The 23,506-nt window shown below is 36.6% G+C and overlaps 1 protein-coding gene across 1 annotated transcript; it reads left to right on the plus strand.

Moving 5' to 3' along the window:
• The first annotated feature begins 287 nt into the window (after positions 1 to 287).
• On the plus strand, positions 288 to 21,539 carry LOC110465663 (mucin-3A-like). The gene is made up of 3 exons (XM_021521621.1): positions 288 to 402; positions 19,923 to 20,454; positions 21,164 to 21,539. Exons 1-3 carry the CDS (start codon positions 354 to 356, stop codon positions 21,537 to 21,539), a joined length of 957 nt encoding a protein of 318 aa, XP_021377296.1. The 5' UTR covers positions 288 to 353.
• The last annotated feature ends 1,967 nt before the right edge of the window (positions 21,540 to 23,506 follow it).

The raw sequence follows: 23,506 nt of genomic DNA on the forward strand, positions 1-23,506 counted from the left end.
TGATATGATATTTCACGATTATTAAAGGTGTAAATAAAATATGCACATCATGAGATACAAAATAGTAATATTTAGATGTTTCATTTAAAAAAAAAGTTCTATTTAGATACATACTTTTCAAAATAATCTAATTTGAATTTGCGATATTAATCTAACAAAGCTTGATTTGAATGAGTCCTATTTTTGGTATTCCAAACAGATCAAACATTAGTGACGTATGAAGCATTGGCCTTTAAATATAATTACTTATATAGTCAGCTCTTCCAGTTACTTATACCATACTCGTGAAATACTTACTTTGGGAGCACGTGCGTAAGGGGTTGGTCATAAAACGTACTTACTTCATCAGAAAGATGGCAGGATACAAACTAACTGTTGTTACACTTATAATACACACTGCAGGTAAGTTTTAACATTACTTACTTATGTAACTTTTATTTTACAACAATGTATGCATATATAATGTTTAAAAAAAATACACTGATACGCGTGTTACGACACAGAAAAACTGTATACCAGGAAATTTTCGCCGCATTTTCACTTTTGCCTGTTTTGCAATTGATAATGATGGCGAAATGAATATGACAGTGAATATGATTACACAATATTATCACTTTTTTATTCAATAGCATGTGAAGGGCCAAGTCAATAATGGATGAATATGGATTAATACAAAGTATTAGTTTAAACAGTATTTTATTCAATATGGCAGTGACAAAATAATACAAAAATCAACAAAGAGGATTCGAAAACAAGTAGTACTTATATAAATACGTCTCCTTATTATAAACCTGGCAGTTAGACGGCTCTTTTACATATATTTTGATAGTATAACAGACAGTGAGAAGAAGAAGAAATCAGGGAGGGCAGAAGGGGTGCATTAGGAAATGAAAGAAAGTGGTTACGAAGAGAATAACAAAAAAAGTATTGATCAAGCGTAACTATTGGTTGATGTCAAATACACAATTTTTTTTAACGAGTACATCTAACTAAATGGGAAGGGCGAAATTAACACCGGGCGAATATGAGTTTTGTCGGCAAACAGTTTTGCGGGGCGAAATTTTCCTGTTGTACAGCATTTTTAAAATTAGTACATTAACTAGGTGTGAAGTCCGAAATTAACACTGGGCTCATATGAATGTTGCAAATGACGAGGGGAAAAGGCTAGCTGGGCGAACGTTTCTTGTTTCAGAGCATTGGATGTATACATTAAATTACATGCGAAGGGCGAAATTCACATTGGACGAATATGTATTTGCCGATGAAAGGGCGAACGTTTTTTTCGTTGTATAGTGCACGATTCATCCATTCAATTCATACAGTCAATATCATGTTTAAATCAATACAAAGTATTAATTAACTACAAAGTATTGATTGATTTAAACATGATATTGACCGTATTAATAACCGTATTCATTAACTACAAAGTATTAATTAACTACAAAGTATTGATTCAGCGCGTAACCATTTGTCAACCAAACATCCCAAAACGTACCAGTACAACTTTATTTGAAAAGGACAATATGACATGTACATTTTAAATTGTTCTGTGCCGTACTTGAAAAGTATCCCGACCGTTCGATACATATCTGTTCAAACCTTTGACATTTGTTACTCCGAACAATAACGTGAATAATTGATATACAAGAATGGGTATAATACTTAGTACTAAAACGCCACTTTGTTTTCGTGTTTCGATATTTTGCTGGTTTATACAAAAGTCTTTCTTTTTAGCAATGAATACCATGTAGTTTTTAGTCGGAGGTCATGGATTTAAGCAATATCATGATACCAGAGTTTGAAAGATATGTCTTTAAACTATTTGGTTACGAGGGATCACTCTTAGCGTGACTACTTGTATGTCATATACATAAGTAATGTTTCAGAAAAAGAACTTATTTTAGTTTAAAGGTAGACATTTCTTCATATCATTTTTTTTTTATCTAAACGATGCCTTAGCCGAACCTTTGTAATAAACAATGATCAAACTATGATTAGGAAATATATTTTTCTATTTATCTCATATTCTACAAAAAAAAAAAAATCATGTACAAATAAAATATTTAGATTCGTCATATTTGTTCTATTTGGTATCGATACATCGGCTTTAGCATCTAATTATAATGATTCTAATCAATCATTGAGTGAAGCCACTGGCTGTTACTTTGTTTGTAAAAATCCATGTTTGTCCATTATAGGATAAGGATATAAATACCTCATGAAATAACATTACAGCATGTCTGAAATCCTGGTTTAGGAGGTCTGATATTATCTCAACTACTGACATTGTGTTTTCCTTGACCATAAAGAATGATATCCTCTATATCCAGGGATTACGCTCACTTTCGCTCTCTGCACCCCTGGAATATGTCATAGCAAAATTGAAGGCACGAAGACAGCTGTTTTATTGGTCTCAGGTAAAAAAAACACCTGACCAATCGCTGGGCTGATACCTCCGTTTTCAAGGCCTGTCAACTTTTACCGTTACGTGACCGCGAGATTCTCTTGATGAATATCATAGGATCGATCAAGTCTTCTTTTCTCATCCACAAGGTGGCGCACACTGAGCCTTTAATTTTGCTATGACATATTCCAGGGGTGCAGAGAGCGAAAGTGAGTGTTACACCTGTCTATCGAGGATATCTGTAGGTAATTCGCTTCGTCTCTAAATTCTAATTCCACGGGTTGAAAAGTTACAAAGAAACTCGTGTGGTAAGATGTCGTTAGATACTGTTTATAATTTAAACATGAACAAGGGTACATAATGTACTGAACCCATTGTATATTTAACAAAACAATTTCTATATATACATAGTAATAAATATCTAAAATATACCCAAAATAAACTAAATTGGTTTAAACACTTTTTGAAAATATCTTAAAAATCGAATGCTAGTTCATGATAACAATGATTTTTGCAGTTGGACCTGGCTATTGAACCTTCTGTTGATATTAACCGAAATGTGACATCCTGTCTATAACGACCATCTGTGTATGTTGATCATATTAATACAATTGTACAATGCCTCATGTGCGACCATCTGTGTATAACTACCAGTAATAAGATCCCTGTCTATAACGAAAAACATTGTCTAATTACTGGCTAAAATATACCCTGTCTATAGCGATGATTTTTGTCTACAACTACCGACCCCTTTATCTCCTTCTGTCGCGACAATCTGAGTATAACTACCAATTATCAAGACCCCTGTCTTCAGCGATGATCAGTGTAAAACTAACTATCATTATTACTATGCTTGTCTATTGCGGCAATCTGTGTATAACTACCAAGTGTTATGGCCCCTGTATTAAGCGACCATTTGTGTATTGGAACCCAAAATATTAAGGCACCTGTCTATAGCGGCGATCTGTGTATAACCGTCATTTATTACGGCCCTTGTTGAGAGCGGCGATATGTGTATAATTATCATGACTACTGCCTATTGAGACAATTTGAGTATTACTACCAACCATTATGGGCCCTGTCTAAAGCGACCATCATTATAAAACTAATTAGTTATATGACCCCTGTCTATGGCGACTATCTTTGTATAACCATAATGTATTACGACCCCTGTAAAAACTGATACAATACCATATGATAGCGACTGCAAGACCTCCTGCAAACACCCACTGGTCAATATCATATATCGACCACCTTCGTATTAAAAACATCGTAAAATCTCCCATGGCTTTCTGCTGTGGCTGTATTCACTGGCTGGCGGTTGGTTGTACAGGACTTAACATCCTAGCAACAGCCAAGGTCTTTAAGGACGTGCCTCCATGTGTGTTGTGCACGCATGCATGTGTGCAGCAGACAGGGTATGTTGGAGTATTTCCTCCTTGTGATAGCGCATATCTGATGCCGACTTTATAGTGCTATCTCACTGAAATACTTTACCAAAAGCACCCAGCACAGCATTCTGCTTGGTCAGTGCATACCATCCGCTATATTCTAGGTTTAACACTAACTATCGCTCTCTGCACCCCTGAAATATGTCATAGCGAAATTGAAGGCATGCGGTTAGCTATTTGATTTGTCTAAGGTAAAACAAATTGACCAATCGCTATGGTGATACCTGTTCTTTGATTATTAAAGAAGAACGACACCCGGTTTCGAAGCCAGTCAATTTTTACCGTTACGCGACCGCGGGATTCCTTTGATTTACATAAAAGGATCAAACTGGTCTTCGTGTCTCATACACGAGGTGGCGCATACTGCGCCTTCACTTTTGGTATGTCATATTCTTGTGGTACCGAGAGCGATAGGGAGACGTAACCCAGGATGCATTATACATGTACTGTCAACGGGTGAACCAGTTGTTGCCATTACCCTTAATTCTGAACTTTAAGCAGGGTAAAAACAATGGTAAGCAGTTTCGCACTCATATTAACAATGTGCTTTGTGCGAATTACTTATATGAGGTTTTTTCCTGCTTATAACCAGCGAACAGTGTCAAATGACCTGCTGTTACAGGAATATCATGAGTCTTGGAAACTTATCATCGTTTTTTCTACCTTTTATTCTTTAAATGATTCTATTGAATGTTGATATGTATCTAAGTGGAACTGGACTTGGTTGGTCGCCGGAGACCAGGTAGCTCAATTTGGGTTCGAATCCCGGGTTAGCCGTGCTTTTTTCTCTCTCTTGTCACATATCAGGAGAAATATATAAAAGCAGAATGCTCGCATGTGGATAAGATCAAGAGGCGATCGCAGGTGGACTCGAGAATATATCCACGTGCGAGCAGTGAGAAAATTGTTCAAACCCTGAAAACATAGTGTGATAATTGATAAATGTTTAAAAATAACCTATCCCAACGAGTCCTTAGAGATCAGTTATAAATGTGCTTAATTCATCTTCCTACCACTAAAAACGTTAAATGTTCTATAACTATACACCAAGGTCATTCAAATCGGTCAATGTTGTCACACACGCTGTATTGTCCGCTGTTCCACTATCAAAATCTAGCTTTAAACGATATAGGTTGTAAATATTTAAATGTTTTGAAAGTCTAATTTGAATATTTTATAACGACACACAAACAGAGGGGTCCATTATGACTTGCAAATTAATAATTATACATTCCGTCGCGGTCAATGCTAATTGCAAGGTCATTATTTGAAATATTTTAAACATGTTTATTTTTAGCCAACTCAAGCTATAGCAAATTTGTTTAAAATAAAAATAAAAAATCCGTCACTTGTTAAAGTACAACTTCAATTCCGCGGAAAACTCGAGCTATGTCCTAACGCGCGAGTTCATGTTAGATCGTTTAAAACATGCACAGGCCCTGCATATCGATCAATAGAGCTTTGTCCCCGCATGTCCGGGACGTTACAAAAGGACCAACCTATATCTTATTGCATGATAACAAGAGGCGACCAATTGGGGGTTTTATTTTGCAGTATCGGATGATTCTTTAAACGAAGAAAGCAGTCGCCAGGTTCTGGCCGTAGGTCGGTGTATTTTCTCCGGGAACTCCGGACTTTCCTCAACCACCAAAACCTGACACGTCCTCAAATGACCATAGCTGTTAATAGGACGTAAAACACAAACAAACAAAACCAAGAAACCAATCTGATATCTACAGCACTAGCTTGCAACCCTAGCCTTTGGACCTATGTGGGTTTTTTCTTTTATCTTCTCCATCGGTTTGGCAGTAATTGTAAGTCACCCGGATAATTTGTTGTCATAACATGTACTGTGAAAATACAGTTTACAGGGTACAGGGTACTAGCATCAGGTACATCTTTAATTTGATCCCGAGGGGACCCCGACTCCCAACAGTGCTTGACTCAATGGGTTGCGAGGACGAGCCGCCGTAATAAACAAATCAACAAACCATGGGGTGCTTGTGAAAATAAAGGATTCTTGGGCGGGGACACAAACTATGTGCTATTTAAAGCTCAAAAGTTTATTTTAGGTTTCGATATCTGTGAAATATATCTGAATGCAGTCTGGCGTTAACGATAAAAATAAATAATTCCGTGATTACTTTTTTTTTCAAATATTTATTAAAACACCATTATAATGGAGGTACGATAGGACTGAGGGCTCTCGTTGAGTAAAAAATGGATTAGTGCCTTCATAACGTTAGAGAAATTTTGATAACTGTATTGAGGGAAATATTTCGAGCATGGTATCTTTATGATTCATGATTAATTTATTTTATTTACTTATTCATTTCTACTTCCTTTTACATTGTAAGCAAAGTAATCGTTGTGAAATTAAGAATGACATTTTATTCATGATTTCAACATTTGAAAAACCAGTTTCCTCACGTTTAACTCTCTCTGTAATATAATGTGAACATTTCCGGTCGAGCTTAAAATTGATAAACGATCATCATCATCATCATCATCATCATCATCATCATCATCATCATCATCATCATCACCATCATCACCATCATCATCATTATCATCATCATCATCATTATCATCATTATCATTATCATCATCATCATCATCATCATCATCATCATCTTCAATTTTCACTTTTATACATGTTTTATGGTCATATTAAATTGTTGTAGATTATGTCAGCTAGGTAATTTATAAAACTATTGCAACTTGAAAATAACCTACATTTTAAATCCTAATTTTGTACAGAATGTTACGGTTTAATTCGACACTTGGGGTATATGTGCTCTAAGCATGATAAAAAAAGAAGTTCGTCGACCCTGTCTCGTCTTTTCACGTTTCAACAAAACACAAAGAAATTAGTTATTATACATAATGAATGACAAAAAAGTCCATATAATCCAGTTTTAAATATCTTAATTTTTCAAAATTGAATAGCCATATTTGTCTCTTTTATTAAGCCTTAAAACAGCTAGGGAGCATCAACGACGCTTTCCTGAAAAAAACACATCGGTAATCAGGTTGAATTGAATATTTTATTTCTTTGGATCCAAATGTACAAAGTAAATCAATCGCTAGACATAATAGTACAAATCCCTATATTAAGCCCCGATGTAAATATTATTATTCAAATATTGTAATTCATATATTGTAATTCAAATATTATAATTCAAATATTATGATTCAAATATTATAATTTAAATATTGTTATTCAAATAATATGATTCAAAAATTATAATCAAATTATTGTCATTCAAATATTATGATTCGAATATTAAAATTAAAAAAAATATAACTCAAAAATTGATATAGAAATATTGCGATGCAAATATCATTGTAATTCAAATATTATTGTGATTCAAATATTATTGTGATTCAAATATTATTGTAATTATTGTAATTCAAATATCATTGTAATTCAAATGTTAATGTAATTCAAATATTATTGAAATTCAAATATTTTCAATCAAATATTATAACTCATATTATAACATGGATAATTCAAAAATTATTGAATTGCTTCAAATAAGCCATGTTTGTCATCCACCAATTTTAAGAAAAAAATGCAAAACTTAGCTAATGAAATACAATGGTCAAGTTGTTTCTTTGATGTGTTTGAAAAGAATACAGATACATGTACATTGCAATATCCCTTTAAAGACTTAATAAAACGTCTGGAATACCCATAATCCCACCGCTGGGGTCAGTTTCAGGTTGAGTGGTTTACCCTATACATACTGGGAATCCTTACGTAAGTACAAAGTGCAGATTTGCTTATACAAATACAGGTATACAGGAAAACGGACGTTGAATTGTTCCCCGAATCCTTACTCTAAGAGACCCTAAGAAAGACGTTTTGGGTATTCGATCCGCGCAATACACCAATAATCCTGTCTCCGGCACACATGGAGACACGTCTTTAAATGACCCTAGCTGGTTTAGGACGTTAAATCATGAACAACAAATCTTCCAAAACAACATTAAACAGGTTTTCTTGGGATTTGGGACTATGCCGATATATTTTTTTCTCATTTCAATTTAATCGATCCGATTTAATTGGAATTGGGCAACAGGCAAAGCCTATACAAGCTCTCTCCCTGCAGGTGCATCTCAAACAAAAACAAAAACAAAACTATGAAAACTTACATATATTGTTTGGAACATAAAACATAAATCTGTATCCACGAAGATGATGTTAAAATGTATTACAAACAACTGAGATTCTAGGTTTTGCAATGGGAGAAGAAGGTTTTCTCTCAGGGGTTACGCTCACTTTCTCGCTCTGCACCACAGGAATCATCCTCGATATCCAGGGGTTACGCTCACTTTCGCGCTCTGTAGAGAGGGAAAGTGAACGTTACCCCTGGATATCGAGGATGCCCTAATGATCCTCCATTGTGATATAGCATAGTAATTTGTTAACGACCCAGACAAGTAGGGAACTCGTTTTGTTCTTACTTCTCTCTCTGTTCGGTGCTGTTTCTGGTTTATATGCAGCAGGAGGAATTCGACTGTAAGAACTCACGCTACTGTGTCGACGTTGAGACGTTGTCAATGGTTTTGATTGCGCTCATTAGTTTGCACTGTTCTTTTGTTATCGCTACCCTAGTTCTCGCTATGAGAACGTGCCATCACTTGGCTTGTATCATGATTTACACGGCGGATGTCGTCGATAGAGCGTAAGACGCTTACCACTCCGGAACACCTCGTCCTACTTTCCTTACATACTTTCTCGAGGTTTCCGTCTAAATATTTCCATTCGTGCATATTTACCCCAAGTTTTAACGATTTTGAGTCTGAATTACGAATTTGTTGTCACTTTGAATATTTTTTGGCTTGTTTGCGAATTTAGAGTAACATTACTTTTTGTAATTATCGTCTTAATATGATCTTAGCTGTTATGGGAACACCAAACATATACATATACCGGCAATGATACATGTATATGACGTATGGACCAGTTAAGCCGCTTTATAAAGAGAAATTATAAGGAATAATGTAGACTGTAGTTCAGTCTTCAGATATCCCTCATGAACGAACGGTAAATGGACTTGAAGGATTTTTTTTGTACAATGACTACCTATTAGTGATAATGCTTGTTTGGTTATTACCAACAGAACGTACAAACTCCTACATATATAAGTGTTGACTTCTCAACATGGTGGCATTTTGAAATGGTTTAAGTGGTTCTGTCCCCTCGTATATATTTGTACGAAGAGATCGTGTATCATTTTATATTAAAAAAAACTCCTGTGCATATTAAGCAGTTTTATTCTTTGAAATATTTTAATGTTTAACGAGCATGGGCCCGGTCAACAGAAGTGTATTTGCATAAGAATCCCTTGAAGAGCTTACAAAACATCCACGGGCACTGAGGTCAAAGTAAATATTTCTCTCTAACAACTTCCACGGCGATTGTCCTAGCCCTATTATGCTTATTAAATTGGACGGTTTGATCTTGAAAGCATACACATTCATTCTAAACAAACAATTATTGTTAACGTTCGACTTTCTCATTTTATTTGCATTATTGAGACGTAATGACCTGCTCTAGACTCCACGCATAATAGTACACCGAGACTTGCGGACCGTTAAGCGTGTTTCCTACCTCGTTGTGTCATTTATCACTATATGAACTACATTTTACTTCTGAACATAGAACGCGTTACTTTCTGACCTGAAGTTTCACATTTTGAGTGTGAAAGTGGCAAAATTTTGGTTTTCAAAAATCAATGTAAACAAGTGCGTTTATTCATCGAATATTTTTGTCTCCGATGACCTTAAACCCATGACTATATTCTGCAAGTTTTAAATCTAAAATATAAACATATTATTTTCATTGATCAGACGAACGACAGAGCGAGCTACATGTACGTGTTTCACATGTTTTGGGAAAAACGATTCCCATATTGGTCTATTAATCGTGCCTTCGTTTCTCTGAAGAGGTCAGTGTTGTCTTCTGTTTTGGTTCGGAGTCAATTCGTTCCTTACTTTACCCGTTTATATCGAAGTTTTGTTTTGATTGTCATTTATTATAATATTTTTTTACCTGTTTCATTTCTAAGAATAGGGGATTTCATATTGTGACTTATTGTTTTTTCCCCCTATTTATGTGTGGCTGTCCTTATCAGTTAGGCAAAAGAGTTTAGTAACAAGTAGTTATAAACAAGTCTGGTAACCTGTAGTTATAAACAAGTCTGGTAGCCTGTTAATACATGTAGTGATAAATAAGTCTGGTAACCTGTTGTTATCAACAAGTCTTGTAACCTGTAGTTATAAAGAAGTCTAGTAACCTGTAGTTTTAAACATGTCTAGTAACCTGTAGTTTTAAACAATTATGGTAACCTGTAGTTATAAACAAGTCTAGTAACCTGTAGTTATAAACAAATCTAGTAACCTGTAGTTATAAACAAGTCTGGTAACCTGAAGTTTTAAACAATTCTGGTAACCTGTAGTCATAAACAAGTCTGGTAACCTGTAGTTATAAACAAGTCTAGTAACCTGTAGTTATTAACAAGTCTGGTTGCCTATAGTTATAAACAAGTCTAGTAACCTGTAGTTATAAACAAATCTGGTAACCTGTAGTTATAAACAAGTCTAGTAACCTGTAGTTATAAACAAATCTACTAACCTGTAGTTATAAACAAATCTAGTAACCTGTAGTTATAAACAAGTCTGGTAACCTGTAGTTATAAACAAGTCTAGTAACATGTAGTTATAAACAAATCTAGTAACATGTAGTTATAAACAAATCTAGTAGCATGTAGTGATAGACAAGTCTAGTAACCTGTAGTGATAAACAAGTCTAGTAACCTGTAGTTATAAACAAATCTGGTAACCTGTAATTATAAACAAGGCTGGTAACCTGTAGTTATAAACAAATCTAGTAACATGTAGTTATAAACAAGTCTAGTAACCTGTAGTGATAAACAAGTCTTGTATTTCACATTGAAAATAAATAAAGGAGTAACTGATATTCTTGATTTAATTTTAGTAAATGAATTCCTTTTATAAACGTAGTAAGGCAGGATAAATAGAAGCCATTTTTTATTTGATTTAGTTTCGAGGTTCAGGTTCAGGTTTTAAACTTAGCCAGGCATAATAAATAGAAGCTGTGTAACGATATGCTAGCGTGATCTTTTAAAAGTGTAAATGTCTGTTTAATATTGTTTATTGTTGGTATTTAAATAGTATATCAGTTAAAACGATATATTCATTATCATTTTACAATCATTCCGTGAAAAAAAAAATGTAAAACTTTTCGGTTTCATTTTCTTTCGATTTCTTGCAAACCATTATGAACAGGATTCCGTGTTTGCATTATAAATTGTTAACTCTTAAAACGATCTTTATTGGTGGAAGAATTCCGACGTGTGTATGCAGGTTAATACAAATTGTATGTCATTAGACACAGTGGTGTCATCCTGACCCGTCAACTACATGTACAATTTCAGACAATATGCTTCGGCTGATAATGGGCTTGTGAATACCAACGGTAGGGGGTGTATTTCTATTATATTGTAGACGTTATAATCGTGTCAAATTATCAGCCGATATAGAAACCAGTAATAATAGAAGAACACTCGCCACACAGCTTACACAGTGTCAACATCATGTCATTTACCATCAAATTATATTTCTTATAGTATGTGTATATGTTTAACATGTTAAAGGGTCGAATTTAATGGGTTATTTTAAGCTCAACACATTGAAAGGTGGAAGTTTAAAGTAAATTAGTATGAGGGTAGCCAACTTACTTCTTGGTACACCTTCTCTTTTGGTTCAATTAGTGAAAGTAGATATTCGCAATACATTTATTGCATCTCCAATGAAGAAGAGTTCCAGATTATTTCGGCATTTTAGGAGGAACGGTAGTCTAGTGGTAGGACGCCGGGCTCGTGACCGAAGGGTTGCGAGTTCGAGTCACGGCACGGCACTGCGTTGTATCTTTTACTCCGCTTGATCCAGTCTACTCAGCTGTAAATGAGTACGTGGTTGGGCAGCGCTAGAATTGTAGAATGCTAACTGTGAGTGCCGAAATGGCAGCTCCGGCTGTATGCTCCCCGGGGAGTTGAGAAAGGTATTGGCTGGTTGCAAAGGCCCAATAACCACGGATAATAATTTGTGAACCGCTTTGAGACTACCTACTAACTAGGTTGTGATAAAGCAGTATATAAGAACCTCGAATTATTATTATTATTATTATTTTGTCCTGAGTTCTAGTTGTTAGCCCATCAACTATAGCATAAAAATGTATTCATTATAATTTTAGTTTTCACAATTAAAAAAAGAAGAAAACAAATATTCCGCTGATGGGAATCGAACACCTGATCCCCTGCCTATAAAAAAGGGAGCCACTGGTCATATTTGTATAATACTTTTACCATTACTCATAAGTTCATTTGTAATAAAATTTACACTTTTTAATAGAAATTATCTTTTTGAGTTCACTTATACAACAGAAAAGTGTCCACTCTCTGTTTCAGTTTAAGATTCTCAAGAGTTAGCGGATTTTTATATTAAAAAAATGCGCATTATCCATTGGTGCAAGATATAAAAATCATTACCGTTTTTAATAATACCGTGAACGTATTGACTTAAGTATCCTACTTCAATAGTAAACAGGCCGTATATCTTGTCTGGCCGCCTCGCCTTCTTACACTCAAAACACTGTTGCTCATTCATTAAGCTTTGTATGAAACATCATTATGATTTTTTTCCCATAAAAGTTCAACAAAGAATGAATTTCCTTTCAGAATTAATTCATCAACGCTATAATAATGTCGGGAAAACTTTCCTGTGCATAATGGCAGTTTTTGTCAGTGGCACGAAACTCCTTAAGTAGAACGCTAATTAGAACAACCTTTTTATATTTTCAAATTTTCAAAACTATGAAATTAACTAAAGGGTACATGTATACATAAGTAGATTTTATATATGTTTATGAGTAACAATTCCCCATGCCAGATAACATATAGGTATTAGTTCTCACTGCTCCAAATATTAAACACATTGTCAGGTCGAGTCCCTCCTCTTTCTATTATTCCTGATCATGAGATATTTGACGTGATACGGTCTAAAAAGTGAAACTTATCCCCGAGTTCGTCAACTAGGTCATATGATCATGAAATGAAAACCGCGGGACGACTTTCGTTAGTACTCAAATTTTCTTTATTTGTATATATGAAATGTAATTTTATATCTCATCACTTTGACATAAGGTATTGACGAAGACAATTAAACACAGGTCTGTTTCTTTTAGCTTTGTTACAATATCTGAAATTTGAGAAAGAAAAATACACTGCCGATACACGTATTCATTCTTCAAAGAGTTTTGTAGCTTTGATTACAATAATTGCTATATTTGATAACTACTGATCTAGAAGGTATCAAACGTTTGACAACATTGAATTCACTTTTTTGCGGTTTTATATAACAGCTAGATGTCTTTGTCAAGGCGGTTTAATGATAAAATCCGATATGCAAATTCACGTTACTCACTCTTCGTGAGGTATCGCTATATACGATTACAAGATAAGATTTTTTATTTGGACGTATTGGCCCAAAAAATAATCACTTTTGCTGGTTTGGTGACGTCAGAAAAATAGTTGACCTGTTCTATAACACGGTTCGCACAGATACGAGGATATCTATAGAATTGAGGGCCTTCTTATATTCCTTAAAATACACCGAAGAGACCGATAACAATGTGATGTTCTCTTGAAGATAGTCATTAACTGATGTCAGTGTGTATATGTAATGATGACGACGGTGATGACGATGATGATGATGATGATGATGAGAGTATGTGTATAATGTATGTCTGTAAGTGAGAGTATGTGTGTACTGTATGTCTGTATGTGAGAGTATGTGTGTACTGTACGTCTGTAGGTGAGAGTATGTGTGTACTGTACGTCTGTATGTGAGAGTATGTGTGTACTGTATGTCTGTATGTGAGAGTATGTATGTACTGTATGTTTGTATGTGAGAGTATGTGTGTACTGTTTGTCTGTACGTGAGGGTATGTGTATACTGTATGTCTGTACGTGAGAGGATGTGTGTACTGTATGTATGTATGTGAGAGTATGTGTGTACTGTATACGATGATGATGATGATGATGATGAGAGTATGTGTGTAATGTATGTCTGTAAGTGAGAGTATGTCTGTACTGTATGTTTGTATGTGAGAGTATGTGTGTACTGTCTGTCTGCACTTGAGAGTATATGTGTACTGTATGTATGTATGTGAGAGTATGTGTGTACTGTTTGTCTGTACGTGAGAGTATGTGTGTACTGTATTTATGTATGTGAGAGTATGTGTATACTGTTTGTCTGTATGTGAGAGTATGTGTATACTGTATGTCTGTGTGTGAGAGTATGTGTGTACTGTATGTCGGTATGTGAGAGTATGTGTGTTCTGTATGTCTGTATGTGAGAGTATGTGCGTACCGTATGTCTGTACGTGAGAGTATGTGCGTACTGTATGTCTGTACGTGAGAGTCTGTGTGTACTGTCTGTCTGTATGTGAGAGTATGTGTGTAATGTTTGTCTGTATGTGAGAGTATGTGTGTACTGTGTGTCTGTATGTGAGAGTATGTGTGTACAGTATTTATGGTTAATATATATGTATGGTAAATGTGTGTACTGTATGTCTGTATGTGAGTGTATGTGAGTACTGTATGTCTGTACGTGAGAGTCTGTGTGTACTGTCTGTCTGTATGTGAGAGTATGTGTGTATTGTATGTCTGTACGTGAGAGTATGTATGGACTGTATGTTTGTATGTGAGAGTATGTGTGTCCTGTATGTCTGTACGTGAGAGTATGTATGGACTGTATGTTTGTATGTGAGAGTATGTGTGTACTGTTTGTCTGTACGTGAGAGTATGTGTGTCCTGTATGGCTGTATGTGAGAGTATGTGTGTACTATATGTCTGTATGTGAGAGTATGTGTTTACTGTATGTCTGTACGTGAGAGTATGTATGGACTGTATGTTTGTATGTGAGAGTATGTGTGTACTATATGTCTGTATGTGAGAGTATGTGTTTACTGTATGTCTGTATGTGAGCGTATGTGTGTACTGTACGTCTGTAGGTGAGAGTGTGTGTGTACTGTACGTCTGTATGTGAGAGTATGTGTGTACTGTCTGTCTGCACTTGAGAGTATATGTGTACTGTATGTATGTATGTGAGAGTATGTGTGTACTGTTTGTCTGTACGTGAGGGTATGTGTATACTGTATGTCTGTACGTAAGAGTATGTGTGTACTGTATGTATGTATGTGAGAGTATGTGTGTACTGTTTGTCTGTACGTGAGAGTATGTGTGTACTGTATGTCTGTACGTGAGAGTATGTATGTACTGTATGTTTGTATGTGAGAGTATGTGTGTACTGTATGTCTGTATGTGAGAGTATGTGTGTACAGTATGTATGGTTAATATATATGTATGGTAAACATGCTACCAACAACTGACACTCAATATTATTAAAGACATTTATATATTTTTATTTATATGTATCTATATTTCCAATTATTGATCAACAATAGCTTACACAACGAAGGAGATTTGTTAAAAAGTTGTGAAATATGGTAAACAAAAGTTTTAGTCTTAGCTGTAAAGAGGAACATCTTTAAACATGCAGAACAGTGGGACAGGGATCCTTAATTTTATTTACAGTTGTTTACTTCTGTAACCAAGCATTGTTCCTATCTACAATGTGAATCTAAGATCCCTCTGATAATTCACCGGTAATGGGGAATTCTGAAGCTCATACAGCACACATAGAAAGTATTAAGTGTTTACCTTGCCGAATAATCTCTGCAGAACATGATATCGCATGATCCGGAGTGTATTTATTTCAAAAGACTACCCACAATAGACCCATGTCATTTAAAGACATCGCTACGGTGAGGTTTAAATAAAGTTATTTAGAACCAAATGCTAGTATTTTTTGTATTCGTTATCTCAAGGTGTGGCTGATTTCTGGACAAAGTTTAAAATTCGCGGAGGTTTTATTTTCGCTGCATCTGCCGCCTAAACAAACACACTAAACAGAAGCACGGTAGGAGAGTCGGCCGTTCGGAAGAGATTTATTTTGTTTCGTGCTAGAAATTTTAATCTCGATATCAGCTTTGGTAACCAACCGGATACAAAGACCTCTAGGAATCAAATCGCTGTATAGAATACACGTGGAAGTACATTACATAGTTTGCCTATCACATTTATAAAATGGATTGGATACACTGGGAAATGCAGATAGCAGCTTTTTAAAACGAAAAATGAAGAAAGTCAGTTGCAGGCTGTTACAGTATTTACTTATCAATACTAACAATTTTATACAATAAAATGGATTATTATTTAGGATCATAATCTTGTTCGAATCACTTATACGGCCGTATTGTGACTACAATATATTCATGAAGGTGTAAATAAAAAAGTCTGATAAAATTTTAAATTTTGCCTTGCTTAGGTAATAAGTGTTTCTACCAGCCCCTTTTAATCTACTCTACTTCAATGGACGGGTGGTGCAGTGGATAACGGACTGGCCTTTCACCGAGACGGCCGGGGTTCGATTTCCCGGTCAGTTACCCAAACAACGGAAGTGTCCTGGCCAAACTTTGCTTCAGTAACATCTAAAACAAAATGCAGGGAGAAGGGTATTGATGTATATACGGAAAACTACAATCAGTTGGACAAGTATCCTTACAAAATTGCAATACAAATTTAATCAGGTAAAGAAAAGCTGACAATGAAAGACATATTATTGTGCGTCACAACGCATATTTTTCTCGTAGCTCTTGACGATTCAATGTTTTTCATCAATAGTTTTTCGCTGAACGCATTGAAATCAATAACACCTGTCCCGTATTTCGACTGGTCGTGTTAAGTTATCAATGTCGTTTCTATATTTAGAAACTAGGGCAAATTATAATGTCTGGGATATAAAGGAAAGTTAAAAAGGTGGGGTAGCACATTTATTATATTTATTTTCACCCCTAATTCAACTGTAGGTTCTTGTTGTATTGTAGTACAATTATTTAAACACCAAGCTTGTCAACACAATGTCGCTAAAGCTATCGAATACTTTTGTTCTTTGTGTTTAATTTCTTCACCAGTTAATTTAAAAATAAACCGAATAGTTCAATTTTTTACAAATGTAATAAATAAAATGTTAAAATATAATTAGTATACTCGTATAAATCAAATCGACATAAGTTTATCAGTACCACATATTAAACGCTTAAATGGATTTACAGCAATAATTTTTTTTTGATGATATATAATAATCCTTTGAGTTTCTGGATCAATCAACAAAATAACAAAGCGTCAAACCAAATATATTTAAATACCCGGTATGTTAAAACGTCGCACAGACACACACTTTAAGATAATTAATATTTTTACAGTATCAACATTTCCTGTATGGGATGATATAAAACCCCTTTCACCTAGACGGTCGTGGTCGATTTCCCGATCGGACGCGAAAGGTTTGCGCCGGGTACTTTGGTTTCCTCCCACATCAGACAATCCAACCCCTCCTGCGCGATAACATTCGGGCCAACAGGAGTGTTTTACATCAAGAATATACTGGACGTTGGTTAAACGTTGGAAGTAAACACGTGGTGGTCACGTGGTTAATGCGTCTGCTAATCTGCTTCCACTAGCCCTCCACCACTGGGTGGCGGGTTCGATGCTAGTCCGAATTATTCTGACGTTTTATCGACTTTTTTCATATCGGTCTGTCTTCGATTAACGTCAGAACTCCGGCCCTCTATAATATGCGGGAAATATGCGACCCACGCCCGGAGCGCACTTCAAACTGATATTTTAGAAACAAATCGTCACTTTCACACCCATGTCGCACATGGATCGAAAGATCTATTCTTTATGCACAAGATGAACATACATAACATGCCTCAAACAACCAATACAATCACTGAAAACTTATTTTTTTTCAAACTTACTCTGTTTTACTTTAGTTTTTTGATAGCCCCGCCTTCTAATGCCACGATCTATGTGCGATATGTGTATTTAATACTGCCAGTATTGACGAAATGATTTTTTTTTATTTATTTATCACTGGAATACGATTTTGGGCTTCAGCATGAAACCTTACTATGAGCATAAAACCGTTTTCATGCTCAAACCGAATTCTTGATTCAGTGAAAAATAAAAAAAATACTTCACTTTTTGACAATAGTTTGGAAGAATTCGGGAGAGACTTGAAGCAGAATATTTTGTTCAGAGTTTCGTCTGACTTTTTACCATGTTCTTTGATTTAAACGAGTTACAAAAAGTGAAAAGGTATGGGGTCACCTAATTACGTAGTTTTCTCCGGGTACTCCGGTTTCCTCCAACACTTAGACCCCCCACGCGCTAGCATCCAGGCCAACAAAAGTGATTAATACAAGTTGAAATAACTTGTTTCATAATGTTGTTAAATGAATAAAGTTTATAAATATAAAGTTATTTAGAACCAAATGCTATTTTTGTTTGTATTCGTAAAATAGCAATAAGTTGTTTCATTATTGTTGTCAAATAAATATAAGTTTGCATATATAATACAAGAAAGTTGGTTTGAGTAGAGAATCCGTGTTTGAGCATGATACATATAACTGTTTCATGAATCGGGCCCTGGTCTAATTCTCCTTACACTTCTACAATTCGTGTACATTTCATATTTGTTATAACACTTTGTCCTACTTCTCATGCGGCTTATTGGTAGACCCATTTCTACTTAACCCCGTCAGAAGTGAGAAGTCAAAATGGCCAATCCCTAATGATGATGATGTTTCTCGTTTCATAAATAATCGACCTTTTTCTAGGTATCTACCTTATACTTATACTATAACTTGTGAAATAATTTGTGAAACATTCGCTGATATGATCGATATCAACCGGGGCAACATGCCATTATAACGATTTAAATAGTAATTACGCGATAATAACCTTCCTTATATACCTTTCGTCAAGGACAAACTAACTAAAAAAATTGGAGTAACGACATATTCCGTCTTTGCGTATCGCAGAGTTATCTTCTCTTGGGAGCAGGTATTGATTGTTACGTCACTCGTTTGTGAGAGTTACGTCATCAATTTTTGAGAAAAAGACGTAATTTTCTCGCACAAACCAATGATGTAGCAATCAATACATGCTCCCAAGACAAGATAACTCTACAATACGCAAAGACGGAATTATAGCCCAGGGACACAAATTTTACATATTTCACATTAAGCTCCTGTTTTTACGACACCTTCAGATTGTATACATTTCGCAACAACCCCGTTATACCAAATGCAGTTTAGCCTATAAACATTCGAATTAAGAAAAAAAACACTATTTACATTGCACAAATCTTTATTATTATGCGAAAGCATTGTCTTTAAAGCAAATTTTGCAGAAAACTTGTGGTCTCAAACATTGAAAAGCATAGTTCTAATTAAGCTATTTCATTAATAGTTTATTAACACTATTTAGCAAAACCAACCCCTGTAGGTGTAGGGACACATGCATCAATAATAGACTCTCATCCCGGTCAATATCACTTCTCACGTTCATATAACCATTTATTTACCGAAATAAAATGTCTTAAATTGTTACGTCATATGGTAAATAAGGCTTAAATAATTACAGAGATGAAACGTATGAAAATTGTACGGAGGCGGGTACTGCGATGGATAGAGTAAAGAGTGACGTTAAAATTAACCTGCTGTTTCTAAAAATAGTAACATCGAGTTAATATCAAAAATCACCGACCTCCACGTGAATATGATCCAACCAATGAGAATTGAGGAAAAATGTGCGTCATATAGTTTAGGAATACACCCCGTCTGTATCCAATGAATAATGACATTTTCCGACTAATACATGATTCAAGGAGCAATTCTTTCCGCTCTTATTTGGGTCGTCGAAGAAACAAAACTGTATATGTTTCCCTCGATGCATAAGCCCGTTAATTCATCATGCCTATGTAATATCTCGTTTTGGAGATATCTCTCCCATAGTTTTTACACTTCAAGATCAACGTTACTAAAAAAATACCATTTTCTGTTTCAGGATTTGTGATCACAGGAATAGCCGCACAGAGCTATGACCCAACTTCATCGACATTTGACACAACTAGCGAGCCTCTGCCGACAGAAACACAAGATTCGGGAGGAACAACACTTGACGCCATTACGACCGAGATACCAACAAACATAACTATCCACACCACAGCCTCTACTGACACGTCTTTATATTCAGAAAGTTCAACAAACGATTATACCGGTGAAACAATGTCTCCATTTACGGATTCATCAATGCCTACAGGTGCTGATCCGTCAATGCCTACAGGAGCTACTGATGGCTATACTGGTCAAACAATGCCTCCATTTACGGATTCATCAATGCCTACAGGTGGATATACTTCAATGCCTTCAGGAGCTACTGATGACTATACTGGTCAAACAATGTCTCCATTTACGGATTCATCAATGCCTACAGGTGGATATCCGTCAATGCCTCCAGGAGCCACTGATGGCTATACTGGTTACGGATTCATCAATGCCTACAGGTCGATATCCGTCAATGCCTACAGGAGCCACTGGTGACTATACAGTTGAAACAATGTCTCCATTTACGGATTTATCAATGCGTACAGGTGGATATCCGTCAATGCCTCCAGGAGCCACTGATGGTTATAATGGTGAAAGAATGTCTCCATTTACGGATTCATCAATGCTTACAGGTGGATATACATCACTGCCTACTGGAGCTAATGATGGCTATACTGGTGAAACAATGACTAATGCCTACAGGAACTACTGATGGTTATACAGGTGAAACAATGTATCCATTTACGGATTCATCAATGCCTTCAGGTGGATATCAATCAATGCCTACAGGAGCCTCTGATGACTATACTGGTGAAACAATGTCGCCATTTACGGTTTCATTAATTCCTACAGGTGGTTATCCTTCAATGCCTACAGGAGCAACTGATGACTATACTGGTGAAACAATGTCGCCATTTACGGTTTCATTAATTCCTACAGGTGGTTATCCTTCAATGCATACAGGAGCCACTGATGGCTATACCGGGGAAACAATGTCTCCATTTACGGATTAATCAATGCCTACAGGTGGATATCCGTCAATTCCTACAGGAGCCACTGATGGCTATACCGGTCAAACAATATCTCAATTTACGGATTCATCAATGCCTACAGATGGATATACTTCAATGCCTTCAGGAGCTACTGATGACTATACTGGTGAAACAAGGTCTCCATTTACGGATTCATCAATGCTTACAGGTGGATATACATCACTGCCTCGTCAATGCCTACAGGAGCTACTGATGGTTATACAGGTGAAACAATGTATCCATTTACGGATTCATCAATGCCTACAGGTGGATATCAATCAATGCCTACAGGAGCCTCTGATGACTATACTGGTGAAACAATGTCGCCATTGACGGATTCATTAATGCCTACAGGTGCTGATCCGTCAATGCCTACAGGAGCCACTGGTGACTATACAGTTGAAACAATGTCTCCATTTACGGATTTATCAATGCGTACAGGTGGATATCCGTCAATGCCTCCAGGAGCCACTGATGGCTATACTGGTTACGGATTCATCAATGCCTACAGGTGGATATCCGTCAATTCCTACAGGAGCCACTGATGGCTATACCGGTGAAACAATATCTCCATTTACGGATTCATCAATGCTTACAGGTGGATATACATCACTGCCTACTGCTACTGATGGCTATACCGGTGAAACAATATCTCCATTTACGGATTCATCAATGCTTACAGGTGGATATACATCACTGCCTACTGGAGCTAATGATGGCTATACTGGTGAAACAATGACTAATGCCTTCAGGAGCTACTGATGGTTATACAGGAGAAACAATGTCTCCATTTACGGATTTATCAATGCGTACAGGTGGATATCCGTCAATGCCTCCAGGAGCCACTGATGGTTATAATGGTGAAAGAATGTCTCCATTTACGGATTCATCAAGGCCTACAGGTGGATATCCGTCAATGCCTCCAGGAGCCACTGATGGTTATAATGGTGAAACAAGGTCTCCATTTACGGATTCATCAATGCCTACAGGGGGATATCCGTCAATGCCTACAGGAGTGAAACAATGTCTCCATTTACGGATCCATCAATGCCTACCGGTGCTGATCCTGGTGAAACAATGTCTCCATTTACGGATTTATCAATGCGTACAGGTGGATATCCGTCAATGCCTCCAGGAGCCACTGATGGTTATAATGGTGAAACAATGTCTCCAGTTACGGATTCATCAATGCCTACAGGTGCTGATCCATCAATGCCTACAGGAGCTACTGATGGCTATACTGGTGAAACAATGACTAATGCCTACAGGAACTACTGATGGTTATACAGGTGAAACAATGTATCCATTTACGGATTCATCAATGCCTAACGGTGCTGATCCGTCAATGCCTACAGGAGCCACTGGTGACTATACAGTTGAAACAATGTCTCGATTTACGGATTCATCAATGCCTACAGGTGCTGATCCGTCAATGCCTTCAGGAGCTACTGATGACTATACTGGTGAAACAATGTCGCCATTTACGGATTCATCAATGCCTACAGGTCGATATCCGTCAATGCCTACAGGAGCCACTGGTGACTATACAGTTGAAACAATGTCTCGATTTACGGATTCATCAATGCCTACAGGGGGATATCAGTAAATGCCTACAGGAGCCACTGATGACTATACTGGTGAAACAATGTCGCCATTTACGGATTCATTAATGCCTACAGGTGGTTATCCTTCAATGCCTACAGGAGCCACTGATGGCTATACCGGTGAAACAATGTCTCCATTTACGGATTCATCAATGCCTACTGGTGCTGATCCGTCAATGCCTACAGGAGCCACTGATGGCTATACTGGTTACGGATTCATCAATGCCTACAGGTGGATATCGTTCAATGCCTACAGGAGCCACTGATGACTATACAGGTGAGACAATGTCTCCATTTACGGATTCATCAATGCCAACAGGTGGATATCATTCAATGCCTACAGGAGCCACTGATGACTATACAGGTGAAACAATGTCTCCATTTACGGATTCATCGATGCCTACAGGTGGATATCCGTCAATGCCTACAGGAGCCACTGATGGCTATACCGGGGAAACAATGTCTCCATTTACGGATTCATCAATGCCAACAGGTGGATATCATTCAATGCCTACAGGAGCCACTGATGACTATACTAGTGAAACAATGTCTCCATTTACGGATTCATCGATGCCTACAGGTGGATATCCGTCAATGCCTACAGGAGCCACTGATGGCTATACTGGTTACGGATTCATCAATGCCTACAGGTGGATATACTTCAATGCCTACAGGAGCCACTGATGGCTATACTGGTTACGGATTCATCAATGCCTACAGGTGGATATCCGTCAATGCCTACAGGAGCCACTGATGGCTATACCGGTGAAACAATGACTCCATTTACGGATTCATCAATGCCTACAGGTGGATATCCTTCAATGCCTACAGGAGCCACTGATGGCTATACTGGTGAAACAATGACTAATGTCTCCATTTACGGATTCATTAATGCCTACAGGTGCTGA

Source organism: Mizuhopecten yessoensis, unplaced genomic scaffold (assembly GCF_002113885.1).
Source record: "Mizuhopecten yessoensis strain PY_sf001 unplaced genomic scaffold, ASM211388v2 scaffold11097, whole genome shotgun sequence".
Taxonomy (NCBI): Eukaryota; Metazoa; Mollusca; class Bivalvia; order Pectinida; family Pectinidae; genus Mizuhopecten; species Mizuhopecten yessoensis.